This window comes from Pungitius pungitius, chromosome 13, assembly GCF_949316345.1.
Source record: "Pungitius pungitius chromosome 13, fPunPun2.1, whole genome shotgun sequence".
Lineage (NCBI taxonomy): Eukaryota > Metazoa > Chordata > Actinopteri > Perciformes > Gasterosteidae > Pungitius > Pungitius pungitius.
Genome location: NC_084912.1, coordinates 18698170 through 18720773, shown reverse-complemented (window position 1 = coordinate 18720773; position 22604 = coordinate 18698170). Strand labels below are relative to the sequence as shown.

Below are 22604 nucleotides of genomic sequence, written 5' to 3'. Positions count from 1 at the left end.
CGGAAGGAATGCCGCCAGGCTGGACAGAATATACATCTCTCACAGTCTCCAGAATAAAACATAGCATAAACATAAACACCATCAGTTGGGTTGATCAATTGCCAAAAAAACATGTAGGGAAACCTTACATAATCTTTGTGGTGAGGCCTATCAAATAATAAGTTCATAGTTTGAAGGACAAATTTTGTGTCCTAACCCGCTTTCCCCCTCACACAATTATCATTATCAATTAATCATTTTGAGATAAAAGCCTTTATGGTTAAAACTCAGAATGAAGTTGTTTTGTTGCAATACTTATCCCTTCAAAAACTACAATACTACTAATATTACTAGTGCTATTAGTAGTTCTACTACAACTGAGTGCTACCACTATCACAAACACTACTACTACTACTACTACTAGTATTTCAACTGCTATTAATACTAAAATGACTTTTACTACTAATACTACTAGTCTCTTACAACTATAAAAACGTAGTAGTATTTATACTGCTATCAATTACAACTACTATTAATTTTACTACATAAACTAATTAGTACAACAGCTGATATTACTAGTACTACTACTGACACTACTAGCGCTATTAATACGGAACTACTTCTTCTACTGCTAGTACTACCAGTACCACAATTACAACTAACACTACTACTAATATTACTACAAATACCTTTCTGTATTTTGTATTAATATATGTATTATTTTGTACTATAGTTTGTAATATTTTGAGCAAGAAAAGAGGCTTAAAAGCTCCAGAATGCTAATAACAACTTTAGCCCTATTTACAACTTGAACATTTTGTAAGTTACTCCCACATAGTATTTCCTGTGAAAAGCCTAGGGGAAACAATCTAAATGTTAATTTTGACCCCTAGTGTTTTCATCCAACAGTTGTGATCTTGATGAGTGTATACGGCTCGGAGAGATCAAATTATTGCTTTGGCTGAAACAACGTTAAAATCGAATACCACACACTATTTTGGGAAGTCAAGGCTATTTCAACAGATGGACACATTTCCATTAATGAATTAATGCAATGTTGGTCTTTATTAGAGCCGGGACTTTAGCGCGTTAATTAAGATTAATTAATTACAATGTGAATTAAGATTAATTAATTACACAAAAAATAACACATTAAACTTTTTTTACGCATTTTTACACTTATTTTGACGAGACCGTGTCGGTTGGTCCCGTGAATGGGAAATTTTATTATAAAAAACAAACGGATGGAAGCGTCGATAAGAGCATGGTTGTGTGTAAGCTATGCAACAAGGAATTCGCATATCACCGCAGCACATTGAGCCTCAAGCATCACCTCAACGCAAAACAATTACCAGCTAGCGTGGACGTTAGCCCGACTCCGAGTACAAGGACCCACACCCAACCCACACTGCACCAGATGACTGGTTTAAGGACCAGGGGAACTAAGTCCACGTCTGAAAAAATAACCAATGTTCTGAATGTACTTGAAAGTTTTGGTCTACTTAAAAAAACACTTAATAAAATACTTTACAGAAGGTCTTCTTACCTATAGGCTACCTGAATTTCTGAAAGTACTATATTTCTAAAAATGCTATTGCTACACTTGTTTGCTGGAATTGGTTGAACAAAAATAAAAATCCATGTGAAAAAAATTACTTCTCACTGTTCTCAGGTCAAATATTTATGCAATTAAAATGCGATTAATTTTGATTAATTACAAAGCCTCTAATTAATTAGATTAATATTTCTAATCGAGTCCCGGCCCTAGTCTTTATCCTTTAACACTGTTTGAACACTGCATGGTTGACTAAATTCAGAAGACTTTTCAGTCCAGAGTAGCGCTTTCCACCCATATACGTTTTAAAATACTCCTCCACTGTTTGAAAGAACTGTGTTGCTGTGAGCTGCTGCGCAGATTACTCCCATAGAAAACTTTAACCATTCTTCCGTTTTACTTTGTAGTCCCATGAGCTCAGCTTTGAACTCTGATACTGTTTCATACAATCAGGCATCCGAGTTGAGGGACACTAAGAGGACAGAAGAAGGGATTACGCAGGCGTAATTATCTGGCTTTTTGTTTCAGAAGTTGTTCAAATTGCACATCCATTCTGTTTCCACAGTCCTCACTGGTCCATATAATGCACATAGAGGATCTCCTGCTCCATCTGGTGGATTGATTGTTGTCAGTTTTTAAATTTACCATTTTAACCCCCACTTTGCTTCACAGGGAGTTAAGGGGGACCAAGGAATTAAGGTAAAATAATTTACCTTTTCATTATTCTTTAGTGTCTCAAAATAGTAGGAACAGATACAGATACAGAAATATACAATTTACAGACCCCTTGCTATGATTTGAAATTCTGCACCCTGAGTCCAATCCCCTCCATTAAACACAAAATGTGTTTGTACCAACAAGAAAATCCTTTCTGACGGGATTACTCAGTTTTTTTTCCATATAAGAACTAAATCTTATAATTTACTATTTATAGCGATTAATCTAGATTAATAAATGTTAACATGTGAGATTAATTAGTTTTTTCACTTGAGTCTTCAAATATTTTGTCCAATTCAATATGTCACAAGGTAGTCAGTGACCTTGACAGAATTGGGTTTTTTTTAGATTGTTGAATTATTTACTATATAAAGTCAATTACAATTTTCATCAACAATGAATAATGAGGAAATTGTGAGATCAGTAGTAGCTTCCGCCTGCTGATTTTTAGCTTTAACTTGTTTTCTAGTCTGACATGTATGTTATAAAAGATTAAAACACTTTCTTTGCTTCTTCCATTGGTTAATTGTTTGGAAGGATTTAAATCAACTTTAGTTTTCAACATTCTACAATGGGTTAACATTAAGGTGTGTATTACTTTCATTACACATCTGAATGAAAAATCTACCCCTCCAATGGCTACCATTTAATGTTTTTACAAGACAATTCTTGCCCCCTGTCCATGGATGACCCGAATGTATTTTGCCAAGATTTAGATCTACTCCTGTCAATCCATGCCAAGAAGGACTACTCCATATTCTCCATGAGCCTCTGCTTGTCTTTTGATTTCACTCTGGTTGAAAGGGCATGGCTGATGTCTGAGATGATATTTCCATCCAATCTGTAGGGACATGAAGGAAAAAGGGGTGTCCTAGGAGAGAGGGGAGAGAAGGTAGAGTGAAAGTCAAGCATGAAGTTTGTGTGTGGCGTATTGAGATCATTTCATTCATGGCAAATGCGCAGAATTATCTGCTTGAGTCTGATTAAAACTTATTTTAAAAAGTTACCAAGAATCCATTATGAATTCAAGTTATACTGCAATGATGTATTCAATACACAGCTCTTCTCACCCTGACTCGTTTTCTGTGTTCAGCTGTGTTATCTGAACGGTTTTACCTGGAAAGAATCCATATAGTGTACATATACTTAGAATCATTTATATTCAGCAGAGGTGTGGACTCGAGTCAGACTCGAGTCATGAATTTGATTACTTGAGACTCGACTCGACAAAACGTACAAAGACTTGCAACTCGACTTGGACTTTAACATCAATGACTCGTGACTTCACTTGGACTCGAGCCTTTTGACTCGAAGACTTGCTACTTCCCATGAAAACTGGGGGAAAACATTTTCACACGGCCGCGCCGCTCTGTTTATCTGCATCTGTCAAAAAAATGTGCGCCACCCGTATGCAGAGAGCGCGCGCTGCCTGCACGACATCCAATCACTGCAGTCCATTTGACCGTATCAACGAGACAGCTCGTTCATGGTTACAAAAATCGGGATTTTTGAACCCGGATTCATACTCCGATGGAAATCCTCGCCAACATTATGTCAACGTCCGTTTTAAAGTACTGTAATGAGCTGAGTTAATGTTATTAGTTAATCAGTTATGCAGATGTTGCATGTGTTCACGTTATGCTCTGTTACCAGCTGTAGTTACGCGAGACAACCCGAGTTTTGGAGGGCCGTGTATGCGGAAGTGTTCGTTCGGCGTGGTGACGACCAACAGTGACCGAAGTTGAGTTGTTTTATATAAATAAATGCACCGGAGTTGCAAGCCAGTCATCGCCTCCTTATTTACGCTGCAGCATTGGGGTGAGCGTTACAGTACTATAACACAGTCACAGTCGATCCACCATTACCCTTCCCTACGTAGTCTAGGTCTGTGAGGCAGCGCACCATCACCCAGGGTTCCCCGTCCCCACTATAATAAGAGGACTTGAAATGACTCGAAACTAAAATGGTAAGACTTTGGACTCGACTTGGGACTTGCCTCATCTTTGACTCGACTTGACTCGGGACTTGAGGGCAACGACTTGAGACTTACTTGTGACTTGCATAACAATAACTTTGTCCCACCTCTGTTGTTCAGTGCCCCCTGAGACACAAACCAATGTGTGACGTCCTCTTCCTATAAAACGTCTCTTGGCACTCCAGACTTAAAAATTTAGACTTGTGGACTACAGTTTTGAATTGAACCGTCATGGCAGCTACGCCATAAAGTATAATATCCTTTATGGTCTTTTCGACTCAAAATGGCAACGGTAAAATGTTCAGTAGCAGTACATGTGTTTTCTCTATAAAGCCTAACCAATGGGTGAGGGGGCAAGAAAAATGAAAGAACAGAAAACTTCAAAGAATATCCATTGGCATCTCCAGGGATCTGAAAATGCCGTTATTGTTTTGTAAAGTGAAATGGCTTTTGCAGTCTGAACCATAAATGTTAGGGTACAGTGGCATAAGGAGTTGAGGCTTCCATCGGCCAAGGGGAAGCCTGTTCTATATATCATCTCAGAGAGGTGTGATATATCGGCACAATTAGGGCGGGACGGTATAAGAAATCCGTACGCTATGAATTTCTCACGTGCCGTTCATATTGGGAAATCTGTATCTTTTGAACTAATAACAACACAATGGCAGATCAGATCAAATTGGATTAGAGTTATCTCTACACTTTGGTCCAGAGCAAAATACCTACATAACATAACATAACCATTATGTCCATAGTCCAAACAGCCATAGTGCCCAGAGGAAAAGTTTATCCCACATTAATCTTTGGTACACCCTATGAGCATTATACTACTTTCCCTCTGAAAGCCCTCTAAAAGAAACCTTTTAAATGTTAAGGGGAACTTGGCACTTCTGGGAAGGGGTTTATGGGTACTTGGAATTGGCAGCAAAGGGTATGCAAACACACAAATAATTATACTTAATACATTATATTTATTACATGTACTGTAAATGTGAAGCTTACATACTCATTTGAACTTCCTGGAAACTAGGAATGGTAATAAAACAAATATGAAGGAAAGCAAACTACATTTTATGTGCCTTGTATTTTAATGTTGTTTCAATTTAGCTTTTTGGAATAATAACAATAGTAATGGAAATCAGGATGAACTGCCTCTACTATGTTTTACAAAAAAAACACTAAATTATATTTCCTTTCACTAAATACTGACCTGAATAGCAGATAATGACTGTTTCCCACTCCTCCTCCATGGAAAAACACACACGGACTGCGAGGAGTATGTTTTGTAGTCTGTTTACAATTGGGATTTGTTGCAGCTATATTTTGCAGTGAACTCCCAAAAGTACTTCCAAACTATCAGAGACAGAAAAACAGTGCATAAATGCTGTTTGCAGTGTGTCCCTGTATCTTTGTAATCTTGTTGTATCTCATTTTGGGTGTTTTATGATGTAAAGATCCAAGTTATTAATGAGCAACGTGTGGGGAAGTTATTAGATTCCCAATCAGATTAGGTGGTCATGACTGTTTTTCTTCCACTGCAAAGGGCCAGGTTGGTCTCCCAGGTACCCCTGGCATCCCAGGCAAGAGAGGCTACAGGGTAGGCCTGGAATGGAGTGAGCACCCCACTGTCTGATGATGATGTGTGATGAATGCCTACGTAGACAGATCAGTGTTCTGTGTTTGTGACAGGCCAAAGCTTCAAATCAGATTCAATGTGCCTTTTTTAATTGCATTCTTTGATGTCAGTCTGAATCAAAGAATGGATGTAGTCTGAAAAGCAGAATGGATTGCTGAGTATATTTTCTGAACTTTTGGACTGTATGTAAAATTCTCAAATCTCAATTTATTTTCTGCAAGTTCCTTTGGTATAACCTACTTTCTGTGACCTATCATTTTATTGGACGTAATAGATCTATGTTTTTCAGGAAATAAAAATCTGTTCATTATGTTTTTGTCTTAATAATACTACAATGCCGTACTTCTTTCAGCTAAATCGTTGTTTTCAATGTATGGCAGGGTGACAAGGGACAACCAAGCTTTGCAGGCCAGGGAATTAAAGGAGAACCAGGCTCACCAGGACGGCCAGGCCTAATTGGAATCAAGGTAAAAAGAAAAGTTGTATTTGATGACAGATACCTCTACGTGGAGCAATGCCTCCATTGGTCATTATGAAGTACATCTTTAACAAGAGCTGGTGTCAATGGAAGTGACTGTATATTTATCTTTCAGGGTGACACTGGAGATAAAGGAGAGAAGGTGAGATAAAACAGCATTATGGAAAGACTAAAGACGGAAAATACCAAGTTGAGATTGCTTATGGAGAATCAAAATGGTGAACCTTTGTTTAACCTCTAGGGGGATGCCGGCCTTGAAGGCCCAGTGGGACCAAGAGTAAGTTATTACTGGCAGAGTCATAATATCTTTATTGACACAGTGAACACAAAATGTCCAATTGGCAATCATAATTGTCGTTAAAAATCTAATAGGGTCCTCTAGGCCCAGCTGGTGAGCCAGGAAAGACTGACATCGAAAACAATGACAATGTATATAAATCGTATTTCTTTGGCAACTTTTTTTTACATTTATTTACAGCAATGAATACAAGAATACTGTAACATTTAACATTCCTCCACAGGATATTCGCAACATACCCCTGATGGTACGTTCTTGGTTTATACAACATTTGTAAGTACAGAACAGTAGTAAAAGTTATATTTAATGACATCTTCCTCCTCTAGGGCCCCCCTGGATTACCTGGACCTTCAGGGGCCCCTGGGCTCCCTGGTACCAAGGTAGGAAACATTTTACAATGAAAATGTTTTTATGGAATTTGATTAAATACAAATTTCAATTTTAGCATAATGAATCAAATGAGTATAAAAAGTTAAGTATGTAACTACGGTTTTATGAATCCTGAATGAACGCTACGCTTCGGCGAGTGTGAGTGTGCGCTTCCTTGGTTTAGCTCAGCTGTTTAGCGAACAATTAGCAGGCTAAAACCACGGAACTCCAGAGACCGATGTGCGTGGAGATGAAGACCCGTTTAACAGCTCGGACCTGGCTGGTCTGTTTTCTGGCGAGGGAAGAACTTAGAAGAACCTCTCGTGGCAACTGACGGGCCACGAGAGGTTCTTCTAAGTTCTTCCCGTAGTATAAAAACCCCAGATCAGAGGCAAAGGCATAAAGAAGGATGAAAGGCAACCAAGAGGGCGAGAGGGTGTGGGGAAGTTGTCCACATGCGCTAGTGGGATCGGACCGGTCTGCAGTGCCATGTAATCCTCCAAGAAGGGCTAGGGCTGTTCCTCGCCATGTTCACCTTGAAGCCCCACCAAGCCACTTGAGAGGAGGTAAGCATTGCCCTGTGCTGCCGGGCTGGCCAATTGTGTAAGTGCAGCAATATTTTTTGCCAAACTTTTCATAAATGTTCTTTTATGTATTTCTTCATACGTGGCAGTGATGTAGTGCTCACTTATACAATCGTAATCGCTGCAATGGATATGGAATGCATCTTGAACATTTTCAGCAATATGTTTGCAAATGTGTGACGACACAAGACAACATCTGCCGCTGTCGTGGGAAAACAAACACGCACGCGTAGCCAAACCAGTAGGTTCTAAAACCAGTAGGCACGAAACACCGTCACTGAAAAATGGGTTCTCGTTTCAGACTTTATGAGCAAATACAGAATCCTTTTGTGTTCATTTCTAAAGCCTCGCATTAAGACGTACAACCCTTTATTTAAGACGCTGCGCTACTTGCAGGTCGCTGTGTTGTGCCAGATCCTTAATAAAGTTTACCCATGGTCATGAAGATATTCATTTAACAATACATGGACTTTGCATGCCGCTTAATACCCAACTGAGATCGGCTTGTGCCGCTCTGAAAAAGGATCCTTCCACCGACCACTTTCTGCACTCAGCGCTACTGCGGTTATTCCTGCATGTCCTGTCGGGTTTATGAGTGCACGCTCCGCTAAAGCCGCTGCCCCCCTCCCCACTACAGCGGCTCATGTGCCTCTTCAAGCGCGTTCCTGGTTTCAAAACTCCGCCAATCACTCCTAACAGCTTGTCGAAGGATCTCAGCATCATTAAATCAATTCAAAACTATAAGAAGAGGCGTATTCTGACCGGCTGTATGCACTCGTTTAATTTCCGCTTGTCATGTCTAATACAGTCTTGTTAATGTACAAATGTCAGCTGTCTATTACGGAATCTACACATACACAAACCACACTGATAGCATAAAGAAGAGTTAAAGCCCCATTATTATTGGACATGGCTACAATGCTGCCAACAAGCAGAAGTTGTATTGGGGTGCTCGCTCCTTTTGCTTGACGCACGCTCCTGATCTTGAATCTAGAATCGATTACTCTTCCTTGAGGTCCCGGATTGCGGTTGAATTTTTTGCGGTTGAATTTTTTGTCCTATTTACCTTACCCCAATAGTGAAAATACAGTATTCCTTCAGCAAAGAAGTTGAACATAGCTCAACTTTTACAGTAAAGGGTCATCCTGGAAGGTGTCAAGTATATATATAAAACACCATCCAAGCTGCTTTACCTTGCCAATGTTACAATGGAAGATAAAATATTTGATGATGATTTGAGTAAATCCTGTGTGAAAGTTTTATAAACAATTGCCTGCTTTGGATAGTCGGTAATACAGCCTTGATATGTCCTCAGGGTGAAGTTGGTCTACCAGGTCCTCCGGGACTGGACGGAGAGAAGGTATTGTGTCATCGATACCTTGTTATATTAGTTGATTGATAGCACTAACAAATGATGATACCTCAACTTCAATCAATACCTGAAGTTAAATATTCAATGTTATGAAGTGCGCAATGATATCCAACCAGAAAATTGTTGTTACTGCTGTTTGTGTATATCGTGATGCTACTTTTAGAAAAATGCAGGAACACACAAATGTTAAAATCTCAAAATGGGTTACATTTGCATTTCATGATGCATCACTGTGTTGTACAATAAATGATACTTGAATCTTTACATGAAATAAAGTCAGCTTACAACTCTTGTGTTTTTCAGGGGCCAAGGGGGAAGTCTGGAGAGCCCGGTCCTGCAGGCCCAGCTGGTCCCGAAGGTCCTAGGGGCGTGGATGGTGTTATAGGCTTCTCTGGGCCAAAAGGAGACAAGGGAGACATGGGTTCATCTGGATCACCTGTGAGTGACTGTGTAAACAACAACATATCACATCATTGCCTTGGATTCCCTCACGAAAGCCCCAGTCCTCTATCTGTAATTACCCACAGGGAAGGCCTTGGTTTTCAAGCTGCCCTCTCATTATCTAATTAAAGATTTGCTGGCTTGAAAGGGACCCTAGGAATTACTTTTTATTCACTGTGGCATGAATTTTCACATCTGCCCACTATGCTATTTGTAGCCCAATGTTACTTTAACAGTCTATTACTGTTGACGGGCTGCTTGGGGTGCCAGTTAGGTCTGCGCCTAATAATATGTTTCTCAGGTTTGTACGTCAATATTTTGTCTTGGTCAACTGCACAAAGAGCTCAAGTAAAGCGAATGATGAACCCAGACACAGTACCCATATCTTGAATCAATGCCGACCTTTGCATACGACTAGCAGCCAATGACAGAATCCCTGTGTGTGGCCCAAAAATGGTGGTGAGCGGCCGATGATCTGTTAGCAGCGTGAACTTCCTCCCAAACAGGTATTGGTGGAACTTCCAGGTGCCAAAAACTATGCCTAGGGCCTCTCTCTCTATTTGGGCATAGTTGCTTTCGGCCTTGTTGAGTGAGCGTGACGTGGATGCTATTGGTCATTCCTCCCCATTTGCCAGTATATGGGACACTACGGCCCCCATGCCATAAGGCGATGCGTCACAGGCTAATTGTAGCGGAAGTGAGGGGTCAAAATGTATTAATGCTTCTTTGGTTTGTCCAAACACCTCCTCACATTGAGCTGTCCATTTCCACACCTTGCCTTGGCACAAAAGCTGATGGAGTGGTACATGTAGGGGCCAGGTATTTGGCACCACTTGGTACGCCCCTTTTTTCCTTTGATTGATTAATTGAGTCACGTGGTGTTTTTTGGTGTTCAATGGGGATAAAGGGGCGTCTTGAATATTTGGTTTGGAAAGGGAAAGAGAGGGGGTGAGAGACGGAGTTCTATATTTTGTTGACCGCAAGATAGCATTGTAACACCTGATCATATAAAAAGTAAAATAAAAAGAAGTACACTGAACAGTTACGGCATCCGGGTGTCATTCAATCGCAGCGCGTCCGCGGATTTTCTCCTCTACTCAGCCCCTCGGCGACACAAACAAGTTACGTCGTCTACAGTACACATCCCATAATAATTAAGCAACCCTAGATAGGGACGTAGTTGACTTAGGTTTTGTGGCGCTGGGGCCTCCATGATGGCTCGGACCATTGATGGAGCCTTGTGTAAGCCTCGGGCATCAATCACATGTCCCAAGTACTCCACTAAAGATTTTAAAAATTTGCACTTAGCCTTGCGGACTCTGAGTCCATATTCTTCCAGTCTTTGCAGGGTGGCATCCAGATTCCTCAAGTGCTCTTTCTCAGTCTTCCCCGTGACTAAGATGTCATCCAGGTAGCACTGTACTCCAGACAGGCCACTTAAGACTTGATGGTGCAGATGTGATCCCAAAAGGCAACCAGAAGTATCTGTATAGCCCCTTATGGGTGTTGATGGTCAGCTGCTTCCATGACTGTTCAGCAACATGCATTTGCAGATATGCTTGGCTTAGGTCAATTTGACTAAATTTCTTCCCTGCTGCTAGGCCAGCAAACCGATCATCGATGCGAGGGAGTGAATATTGTTCCACTTCCAGCACCGTGTTAACAGTCACCTTGAAATCCCCACAAATCGTGACTCATCCGTTTTTTTAATTATAGGAACTATGGGTGTTGCCCATTCACTCACACTGACGGGCTCAAGCATGCCACTCTCTACTAACTCCGCTTCCACCTTTGGTCTAAGAGCATAGGGCACCGCTCAGGCTCCAGATCTAGTTTAGTCATGATGTTCTTCATACTTCCCAGTTTGTCTTTTAACACCTCTGTGTACCTTTCTAGGACTGTGGTTAGGAGATCCTGAAGGTGCTTGCCCAGTCAAAACGCATCTTTTCCAGCCATGTATGAACACAGAGCGAAGGGTAATCGCCTTACACAATGTAGAGCGACAAGGTAGCTGTTTGGTTATTCAGTTTGACCGCTACCTCAACTATGCCACTGACTGGCACCGTTTCCCCAGTGTACGTCTTTAAGAGGATGTTAGACTTTTGCAATGGCAAATGTTTTAATGTTTTGTTGTAGATGCGGTCTCACACAATTGACACTGCTGCCCCTGTGTCAATCTCCATGTGCCTGGGTTGCCCTTCCAATAATGGGTTAACTGAGTAGCACTTAATGGTCAGTATGTGAACTCTCCTATCATCAGAGCTGCTACTATCTCCAGAGGAGACATTCTGCTGTTCCAGATTATACACGCCTCTTTTGTTTTTTACAGCACATTTTGGTGGCTCTCTTTTGTTAGATGTTGTACTTTTACTCTTGCATGCACGTTCAATGTGACCCCTTTTCCCGCATTTTCTACAATCTAGGTCTTTACTTGCTACATGTCCATTCTTAGCACATCTGTAGCATTTGATGTGCCTTTCATACGTTTCACTTATAATCTTATGCAGTGTGGTACTTGAGCTTAGCTGATGTGCCTCTTTAGATGCCATTTCCATAGACACGCTTATTTCTACTGCCCTGTCAAGTGTCAATGCCTTTTCAGTTAGCAATCTTTTCTGTATGGCTTCGCTCCTGAGCCCACACACCAGTCGATCTCTTATTGCTTCGCTTAGCGACTCATTAAATTCACAGTGCTCTGCTAGCTTTTTCAGTGTAGCAACAAACATATTGATGGACTCCCCCTCCTCTTGATTTCTCTGGAACCAGAAACGTTCCGCTATGATCAACGGTGGTGGAGAGAAATGCCTTGCTAATGTTTGCACAATCTCGTCGTACGTTTTGTCACCGGGTTTATCAGGCTGTATCAAAGAGCGCAACAGATGAAACGTCTTAGCTCCCATCACGCTAAGAAACGTGGGGACTGTCTTCTCCTCAGCAATGTTATTGTCAGCCAGAAAGTATCCAAAGCGTTCAGTACGCACACCAGCGTTCAATCAGTTCGTCGAAAGCACCAATGATCCTGATTATCCCGGCCATGCCTTCAACTTTTCCTTCACATTTGTTAACTCTTCTGTACTCACACGGCTTCCGCTGCCGCTCCTGTCCTCGGTTCGGTATCGAGTGGTTTCTGATATTTCCAGCGTTAAACACGTCCTCCTACCACCAACACGCATGTGAATCCCATTCTCGTCGCCAGTTGTTCTGTCTTGATCACCGTGGGATTACTCATGAATGAACTGATGCAGAGTCAGAGTGGAATAACACATACATAACAATTCACACCGTGGTTGTGTGAACGGTCCTTTTTTACATTACATTACATGTCATTTAGCTGACGCTTTTATCCAAAGTGACGTACAATAAGTGCATTTCCACAGAGATACAAACTCAGAAGAACAAGTAACAAGAAAGTACATTTTTCATCAAATAAGCAGTTTCAAAACATGTTATAGCAAAGTGCCATTATAAGTACAATTTCAGTGCTATCATTTGTTAGTGCTACGGCCTTTTGATCGTCCCTTTTATCGTAAAAACCAGAAAGGGAAATCACTCGTTTCTCGTTTTTAGTTTTATATCCAAAACGGGATAACTGAAATGGGCAGTCGTTTTCTCGTTCTTCGTTTAGAACCAAAAAACGAGACCAACTGACAACTTTTTACACAGTTAATCCCTTTTGTGGTTTTTCCCATAAAACAAAAATACGAAGCGTAGCCGCTAAACCGGAAGTACTGTGGTGGAAGATTTTGCACAGACAATCGTAAAGTAAGAAACAAAAGGCTCCGAGTCAAATATGTCCTTCTCCGTTTATTTCCTTGCAAGGGAAGAAAGGTCACAACGGTTACGTGCTCTGCAGACTGTCATGAACCAACGTGCCCCCTAACATAACGAGGCAGTTCTTATACCCAAGTTCAGTTATCGGTGGCGTCAACAGAAACCTTGACCACCTTGTTGAGTCTCTACAGCCAGGATACTCGGGACAGCTAATCCATGTAAGACACATCAGTTCTTTGACCATGGACTCACCCTCCCAACACTTGAAAACAAATCTGGTTACACACATACGACCTACTTTATTTAGTCTCTAGAGCTAGGACGCTGAGGACATTTATCAGTGCAGAACACTTCAGCTCCATGGCCAAAGGCTACCATGGCCTTTCCATCTCAGCACTTGCAATTAATAGACTGGTTATACAAATGAAGCATTTTAGAAGAGTTACATATGTTTTTGCCATTACAGTACGTAGATTTTCACAGTAAGAATCAACGCAAACATCTGCAATGACAGCGGTTTCATAGGGTAACATGAGGAGAAAAGTTCATTAATGGATAAAAATAAATAATCCTGGTCCCACGGGATCTGTTAGCAGCAGTAGTTGACTGCACGCACATTCAAGGCTCTTGGCTCTTATATTTATTTAAGTTTTAAAACTGGTGAAAAACTGTGACTGAACTGAGAGAATAAAAATCTCCCTCAATATGTAGATTGGATTGCAGTTTAGTGACACTGGAATGTCATTTAGTAGAAGAAAGGAATGTTTGGACAGTGTGGCAAACCCAAGGGATGTGGAGGCAAGATGTCAGAATCAAGTAGACAGACACATTAGTCCAAAAACAAAAATGTATCTTTTTAATTGATAACATAGTAGAAGGAGGCTAGGATAAAAATAAAAAAAGTTGATGGGCTGCAGGTGTGCCCAATGCCAGTTGCCAACTGGTTTCAGGCCATGCACTGGGTAATACACCCCCTCTATCACCTCCCCCAACCTAATCCACCATCTTGGCTTGGCCCCTTCTGGTTTGCCAAAACAGGTTGTCTGCAGTGGCAGAGAGACACCTTTTACTGGAAATACAATATTAGCATCCTCTTTAGTTGAACATTTGAATAAGCTCATAGAGGAGCTGAGGTGATGATAGAGGAACTTACTCAAATATACAACTAAAGAGGATACTAATTTCAAAAGGTGTCTCTCTGCAACTGGAGACAACCTGTACAAACATTCCTTTCTTCTACTAAATAACATTCCAGTGTCACTACACTACAAACTTATCTACATATTGAGGGAGATGTTTATTCTCTCAGTTCACGGCCCCAGTTTAACAGTTGAATGCAAAACCCTCCTCCCAAACAGGCTTCAGCAGACCGGTGTTATTTGGCGGGAAATAGATTTTCTGTAACAGTGTCATGCTCGTGTGTCCAACATGCTTATGAGCAGGTTGTCTGTTGCAATGGTTCCCAGCCCAATTCTAGCCTGACTGTATGCATCTGTCCACAGCTCCAGAGGTCACTCTGACGGTCACATGAAAGGTAACATTGTAGAAGTTAATTCATACCTGTATTGTTCTTGTCTAGCGAGAACAAATGCAAAACATTGTAGATGTAATGTATTCTAAAGTAAAAATGTCTGAATTCCATAAAAGTTATTATCCCTTGACCACAGCATTTGACCAACATTATTTATCATCTGGGACCTTTGACCTCTTGGGCCTAACCGTTCAATTTAGGATGGAAGTATGATAAACAAACCATAATTAATGAACCAGACCTCTCTATTCTAACCCTGACCATAACTGTCATACTGTCATTATTTATTGCTTAATAAACACATGGTCCCTCTTTCATAATATGAATATAACAAGATGAAGATGAATCAACAATGGTTGCAAATGAATGGGGGGGTGGGAGGAGGGGTGGAACGCTGGCGGTACGACCGACGGTTGGCTGCCGATGTGCCGTACGCACTCCGGTGGCGGACCGCACTGGACGGACAGCTGGACAGCAGCCGCGAGTTCGACATATGTGACCTAGATAAATAACATGGACAGTTCAATATAATTAAATCTATGGTTTAAATACACATATTCTGCCACATACGGGTGGAGATGCGAACACGTTTACTCTGCGTCTCCTTAACTGTCTCGGCACTACGTTCACTGAAGCAACACAATGCACGGACAATAAATATTAGAGCCAAGAGTAACGAGTGTGTGTAGTCAACTTCTGCGACTAACACATCCCGTCAGACCAGGATTATTTATTAATATCCAATAATGAACGTTTCTCCTTGTGTTACCATGGTAACCGCTGACACCGCAGAGCGATTTCTAGCATACACGTTTCATTCCGTTGATTCTTACTGTGAAAATCTACATCCGGTTTAGCGGCTGGGCTTCGTATTTTCGTTTTATGGGAACAACCACAAAAGGGATTAACGGAGTAAAAAGTTGTTTTGTTTTTTTAGTTCTAGACGAAGAACGAGAAAATGACTGCTCACTTCCGTTATCTCGTTTTGGAATAAAAACGATTTTAATTCAAAACGGGAAACGAGGGACGATCAAAAGGTACACGGACCGTGAACGCACCTTAACTGAAAAGTTGGGTGGCCATGAAAAACAGTAGCTGAGGAATCATCCACTGTGCCAGGGAAGTGTAGATTTAACCGTGGTTGGCTACATATGGAAAAATGAATGTCATGAGTTATGACAAACAAAGACCCGGTACGAGCAGAATGTAAGTTATGTGGAGGCAAAACATTAGATATTTCAAACATGTAAGAGCGACATTAACGAGCCGTGCTAAACGAAGCAGACATCAGGGCCACTGCCAGCGGAGCTACTAAGGGTGTAGCGACATTGTTGTTTGTTGTCATTATTTCCGGTTTTCCGTAATGCCAGATCTGGGTCAGAACCTGTTTCAGTGCTGGTTGCCAATAAATCCAGCTGCCATGTCTTAACCTGAATAGGGTCCGTTTCTTCGAAGCCATATTGGGCCCAGATTCTGCAGCCATCAACAGGCCAGAGCCTGTTTCAGTGCTGGGTGCCGATAAACCCAGCTGCTATGTCTCAACCAGTTTAGGCCCGTTGCTATGACAAATTGAGCCCAGGTCTGGCCGCCATTATTGGGCCAGAACCTCTTTTAGTGTTGGTTGGCGATAAACCTGGTGGGCATGTCTGAGCCAGAATAGGGCCATCTGTCTGTAACAGCTACATCTGGACCAGATTTAGAATAAATGAAATGGGCCAAAGCTGGCTCACTTCTGGCCACATCAAGCCGGAACACAGCCGAGCTAGCCGACACTCAGCCGCAATACGGCCGAGTCCGCTGGCTACCTGGGTTTCTTATAATGGTTGGGGAAACAACAAAAAGTACATAAAAGTATACGTAAAATAGGTGGCAAGGACATGAGACGATAAATTACTTATTTAAAAAACAGATCATATTATGAAAAACCAAGCATTCAACATTTGTGAAGCGCATTAAATAATAAAGCAATAAGGTACGAGAGGCTGTACTTTATCGTCCAATAATGTTCGAGGGTGTAGTTGGGCCCGACGTGCAGCCCTTATATGGGGCTATAAGGGCTGGTTAGTGTATAGTTTTATTAACGGATAGTAAATTGGATAAAAATCAAACCTTTTAGGCTGTCACCCTAACATGAAGACAAACTCATCTATAGAATAGAAACGCTCTGCTTTTATCATGATGTCAATCTCCATTTTTTTGTTCTGTAGGGTTTAGATGGCCCTACAGGTGAAAAGGGGGCTACAGGGGCCCCTGGCCTTAATGGATTACCTGGCTCAATGGTAAGCAATTGTGCCAATCATGCTGCATTTTTCTATATTCAGGGAACACTAGAATATTTTGTCCATGCTGGGTGAAAAAATGTATTGGGGTCTTATATTTCATTCACTTAATAGTTTGTCTGACTAGGGATTGGGATCCTCTAACTCTTTGCCATCTATTGTCACAGGGTCAAAAAGGTCAACCTGGCGAAGGAGGAAGGTCAGAAATGGTAAGTCATTAACCTACAGGTCAGATTTGAGAAATTCTTGATAAATTTGAGCACAGCATGTTCTATGAGAAAGATTCTCGGAATTGAAACTGTTTGCTTGTGTTTTTCTGTGTCCGTATTTAGATCTATGGACCTCCAGGGCCTCCAGGAAGTCCAGGACCAGTTGGCCCAGCAGTGAGTCATATATGCCATTCAACCACAGAACCTTATCTAGGCCCTGCTTAACAGCCTCACACACTTTCAAAGTTTTTCCAGTTGATTTGGCTAATTAGGCCTCAGTTTGAAGTTTGATATATATCAGATATATACGAGAGGTACCAGACCTAATGTAACTAGAAAATGCATTTCCTGCTGAAAATGCGTTGGAATGCAAAAAGCTGAAGTTAATTTCAAAAAGTTGCTTAAAGTACAGAAATGAAACAAGCTGAAATTATTCTAAATATTGCTGAAAGAATAGAAAAAGCTGAAATACATTTTAAAATGGCTGAAAATACAGAAATGAGTAAAGCTGAAATGAACTTGAAACAATTGCAAAAAAACTGAAATGGGAGAAGCTTCTATGAAATTGAAATCACAGAAATAATAAAAGCTGGAATTAATTTCAAAAAGTTGCTTAAAATGCAACAAGCTGAAATTATTTTAAACATTGCTGAAAGAATAGAAAAAGCTGAAATACATGAATGAGAAAAGCTGAAATGAACTTGAAAGAATATCAAAAAAACAGAAATGGGAGAAGCTTCTATGAATTTGATATCACAGAAATAATAAAAGCTGAAATTATTCTAAACATTGCTGAAATAAAAAAGGCTGAAATACATTTAAAAATTGCTAAAAATACAGAAATGAGAAAAGCTGAAACGAACTTGAAAGAATTGGAAAAAACAGAAATGGGGGAAGCTTCTATGAATTTGACAAAATACAGAACTAATAAAAGCTTAAATTACTTCTAAACATTGCTGAATCTTTTTCATTCAAACTTAATGAACTTGTACACCGCTTTGCTAGTCTTCTGACAACTCAAAGAGCTTTAATACTAGATGACATCTCTCACTAGGGTTGGGTATCGAGAATCGATTGGAATCGGAACTAGCTTTGCGATTTACCCGGTATCGTTCAAAAGTTTAAAATTCGATTCCTAGTTTCGATTCTCAGTCCGCCGGCGCCGACCGGAAATAGAAACCGCTGAACACCAACGAAGAAGCGTCCACCGGCGTGTTGGCGTAACAGCGCGATCGAACATGTATAGCGTGCGTCGGCGTTTCAAAGTGTGGTTACACTTCTCGAAACAAACCGAAAACTCGGCAAAAAACTCCCGGTTGTTGTGAATTTGTGACGCATCGGACCAGTGCGCGCGCGGGTGCCGGGTGGCGTGAGCGGAGCGGTCCTATCTGTTAAAGTGACCAGTGAGGCTGGCGCTGCAAAGAAAAAAAAAGATTGTACTAGCCCTCCCCGCGTCGACCGCCAGCAGCCCCCCCGTCAGCGAAAGTGTCCCTGATTTGGGGTTGGGAGAGTTGCGCGCGCCCCCCCCTCCGTGTGCCCCGTGTTTGACGCGCTGCCTCCTCCTCTGATTCCAAGGGTTCGTCCATCAGTGGGAGCAAGGTAACGTTTAAGTACCTGCAGTATCATACACTCACGAGTAAATGTGTTTTTGTGAGGTTTCAAAAATAAAGCTCTCTGGAGGAAAGTGTACCCCTGTTAAAATATATTCATAATTTATAATGTTTATACAATATTCAAGTTCATAGTTTGATATTTATATTGTAGTTGAAAACAGCCCTGTTAGAAATTCATAGTAAAGTTAATAAAAAGTTCATAGAATTAACATTGGAGAAGGTCAGACTATCTCCTTCAGAAAGACCCTTGGTTAGCTAGCTCATTTAAAATATCTTAAACTTAAACTTTTTTGACCCTGTCTCTTAAAAGAATCGGAATCGAGAATCGCTGGGAACCGGAATCGAAACCAGGAATCGAAATCGGAATCGGAATCGCTCAAATTCAAACGATACCCAACCCTATCTCTCACTCATTAATACACTGATGACACAACCTACCATACACAGTGGCACCTGCCCATGTGCACAGAATAAACAAGACAGGAGAAGATCCTGGCAACAAGTCAAAATAAAATATAAAAACATTTTGCATGGTTGGTGAGTGCCTCAAAAGTTTGCAAATAGTGTAGAAATTACTGAAAGCTTCGTGGCGGTCCCATCAGAAACGCCCCTGGATACTTCCGGATAAGTTAACCGTCATGTCTTGATGATGTCATAAAGATGCGCGGTTTTGTGAAATAAACATGGACGCATACAGCGCCAATGACTAATACAAGTACTACGTGTTTCACTTGGACAATTAAATGTTAGTGGACACACACAAATACTACAGCCCCCATCTCGATTACAATTGTTCACTCCTCAGTGCGCAGTTTCGCCCACCAGCGAACCCCCTCCTCCCCCCTAACCCCGGCTGGTCCACCGTAACTTTTGACGTGCTTATTAACTGACGGACCTTCTTGCGGTCCGATGAAGGTTATTAATAGTATATTAAGTTGACGCTCTGTTGTGTAAAATAAAGATCAAACGATCTCCTGTCATTCGCGTAAGAAAACAAACTCACGTATCTGCAGCTCAATCCCCGAAGGAACAACGTCACGCCACTCCCCGTAACTTTTGACGTGCTTATTAACCTACGGACCTTCTTGCGGTCCGCGAAAAGGTTATTAATAGTATCACTCGCGTAAGAAAATAAACTCACGTGCCTGCAGCTTAATGACAACACCGAATGAACAACGTCACACCCACGGTTTATGTCTCCAGCGGGGAGTAGCCTCGTTAGCAGTATAGCTAGCTAGCAATCTAGTACTTATGGCTCTCACATGTCTCAAATATCTTACGGTCCAGCCTCCACATTACTTACGGTCTGCTCATCCCGGGTCTCCGTCCCAACTCACGACACGCACGTCCATACGTACCGTTATCTAACCACGGTTAAACCTGCACGTCCATACGTACCGTTATCTAACCACGGTTAAACCTGCACGTCCCTGAGCTACGTCTTTATGGCCATAGATCAACAGCTGGTCGCTAATTAGCTCACGGCGAAGAGAGTGAAGAGATTTAGACAAAATCCACACCTCAAACAAATGCTTCCTGGAGCAAAACTATATGGGGTAGCCAAAAAATAATGACATTTTGAGAGACCCAAGACCCTATCAAACGCATGAGTGTAGTTTTTATGTCTCTGTGTGTTTTAAAACTGCTCAAACAGCCGTTTACAAAAAGTGTACCGGCTGTGTTTTTTTTTTTTAAATGTCGGCAGATTTGTATGGAAGCTTATGGGGCTCGGGGCAGACTTTGTCTCACAATCGGGCTCCTCACGCAAAAAGTAAATGACTCTGAGATTTCAAACTTATACGAGTCCAACCAGCACAAGCACGGCTAATGTTTTCTTTTTAAATGAAGGCTGAAAAGTGAATATTGTGGCCGTAAAGATAAAAGTGCCTCTTTTTTTTTTACTGAATCCTGACAAGGCGCTCACTCTAAATCGCGGGACCATCCGGAAAACTCCACTCTAAATTCGAAAGAAACCCCAAAACTACTGAAACATAATTAGTGGTTATGAAAAAAGTATAATAGATATCAACAAGCTGTTTTTTTAATAAAATTGTTAAGACTTGTGTCAACATTTTAAAGTTTAAATGGTGTCTCTAGCTGAAAGATTGGAAAAGCTGAAAAAGTTGAAAGTTGAAGAAGTTTTGAAAGGATTTGAAAATTTAATCCATTAGGAAACCATGTTAAAAAGGTTGAAGATATTAATTTATATTAATTCAATTATAAGAGCTAAAAAGCTGAAAAGTCATAGCACCCCTCCCCTGAATGAGCTGAACATTTTAATATTTGAATGGTCTTAATAGCTGAAAGCGTGAAGGAGTTGAAAGGTGCGGCGGAAGAAATAGAATAACTAGAAAATGCATTTCCTGCTGAAAATGCGTTGGAATGCAAAAAGCTGAAATTAATTTCAAAAAGTTGCTTAAAGTACAGAAATGAAACAAGCTGAAATTATTCTAAATATTGCTGAAAGAATAGAAAAAGCTGAAATACATTTTAAAATGGCTGAAAATACAGAAATGAGTAAAGCTGAAATGAACTTGAAACAATTGCAAAAAAACTGAAATGGGAGAAGCTTCTATGAATTTGAAATCACAGAAATAAAAGCTGAAATAAATTTCAAAAAGTTGTTTAAAATGCAACAAGCTGAAATTATTCTAAACATTGCTGAAAGAATAGAAAAAGCTGAAATACATAAATGAGAAAAGCTGAAATGAACTTGAAAGAATATCAAAAAAACAGAAATGGGAGAAGCTTCTATGAATTTGAAATCACAGAAATAATAAAAGCTGAAATTAATTTCAAAAAGTTGCTTAAAATGCAACAAGCTGAAATTATTCTAAACATTGCTGAAATAAAAAAGGCTGAAATACATTTAAAAATTGCTGAAAATACAGAAATGAGAAAAGCTGAAACGAACTTGAAAGAATTGGAAAAAACAGAAATGGGGGAAGCTTCTATGAATTTGACAAAATACAGAACTAATAAAAGCTTAAATTACTTCTAAACATTGCTGAATCTTTTTCATTCAAACTTAATGAACTTGTACACCGCTTTGCTAGTCTTCTGACAACTCAAAGCGCTTTAATACTAGATGACATCTCTCACCCATTAATACACTGATGACACAACCTACCATACACAGTGGCACCTGCCCATGTGCACAGAATAAACCAGACAGGAGAAGATCCTGGCAACAAGTCAAAATAAAATATAAAAACATTTTGCATGGTTGGTGAGTGCCTCAAAAGTTTGCAAATAGTGTAGAAATTACTGAAAGCTTCGTGGCGGTGCCATCAAAAACGCTCCTGGATACTTCCGGATAAGTTAACCGTCATGTCTTGATGATGTCATAAAGATGCGCGGTTTTGTGAAATAAACATGGACGCATACAGCGCCAATGACTAATACAAGTACTACGTGTTTCACTTGGACAATTAAATGTTAGTGGACACACACACAAATACTACAGCCCCCATCTCGATTACAATTGTTCACTCCTCAGTGCGCAGTTTCGCCCACCAGCGGACCCCCTCCTCCCCCCTAACCCCGGCTGGTCCACCGTAACTTTTGACGTGCTTATTAACTGACGGACCTTCTTGCGGTCCGATGAAGGTTATTAATAGTATATTAAGTTGACGCTTTGTTGCGTAAAATAAAGACCAAACGATCTCCTGTCATTCGCGTAAGAAAACAAACTCACGTATCTGCAGTTCAATCACCGAAGGAACAACGTCACGCCACTCCCCGTAACTTTTGACGTGCTTATTAACCTACGGACCTTCTTGCGGTCCGCGAAAAGG

At 40.8% G+C, this 22604-nt stretch overlaps 1 protein-coding gene across 21 annotated transcripts in view; it reads left to right on the top strand.

Moving 5' to 3' along the window:
- col13a1 (collagen, type XIII, alpha 1) overlaps window positions 1–22604 on the top strand; it is a 147565-nt gene that overhangs the window by 100774 nt on the left and 24187 nt on the right. For 18 of the 21 annotated variants that reach the window (XM_062566400.1, XM_062566393.1, XM_037465553.2 and 15 more), the window contains 14 exons: window positions 2207–2233; window positions 3099–3143; window positions 5770–5823; window positions 6243–6329; window positions 6456–6482; window positions 6582–6617; window positions 6713–6769; window positions 6862–6885; window positions 6965–7018; window positions 8907–8951; window positions 9267–9401; window positions 16914–16985; window positions 17153–17194; window positions 17318–17368. In XM_062566400.1, coding sequence (XP_062422384.1) covers window positions 2207–2233; window positions 3099–3143; window positions 5770–5823; window positions 6243–6329; window positions 6456–6482; window positions 6582–6617; window positions 6713–6769; window positions 6862–6885; window positions 6965–7018; window positions 8907–8951; window positions 9267–9401; window positions 16914–16985; window positions 17153–17194; window positions 17318–17368 — 756 coding nt within the window. The remainder of the gene's footprint in view (window positions 1–2206; window positions 2234–3098; window positions 3144–5769; window positions 5824–6242; window positions 6330–6455; window positions 6483–6581; window positions 6618–6712; window positions 6770–6861; window positions 6886–6964; window positions 7019–8906; window positions 8952–9266; window positions 9402–16913; window positions 16986–17152; window positions 17195–17317; window positions 17369–22604) is intronic. The other 3 variants (XM_062566389.1, XM_062566390.1, XM_062566397.1) reach the window with 3 other exon arrangements.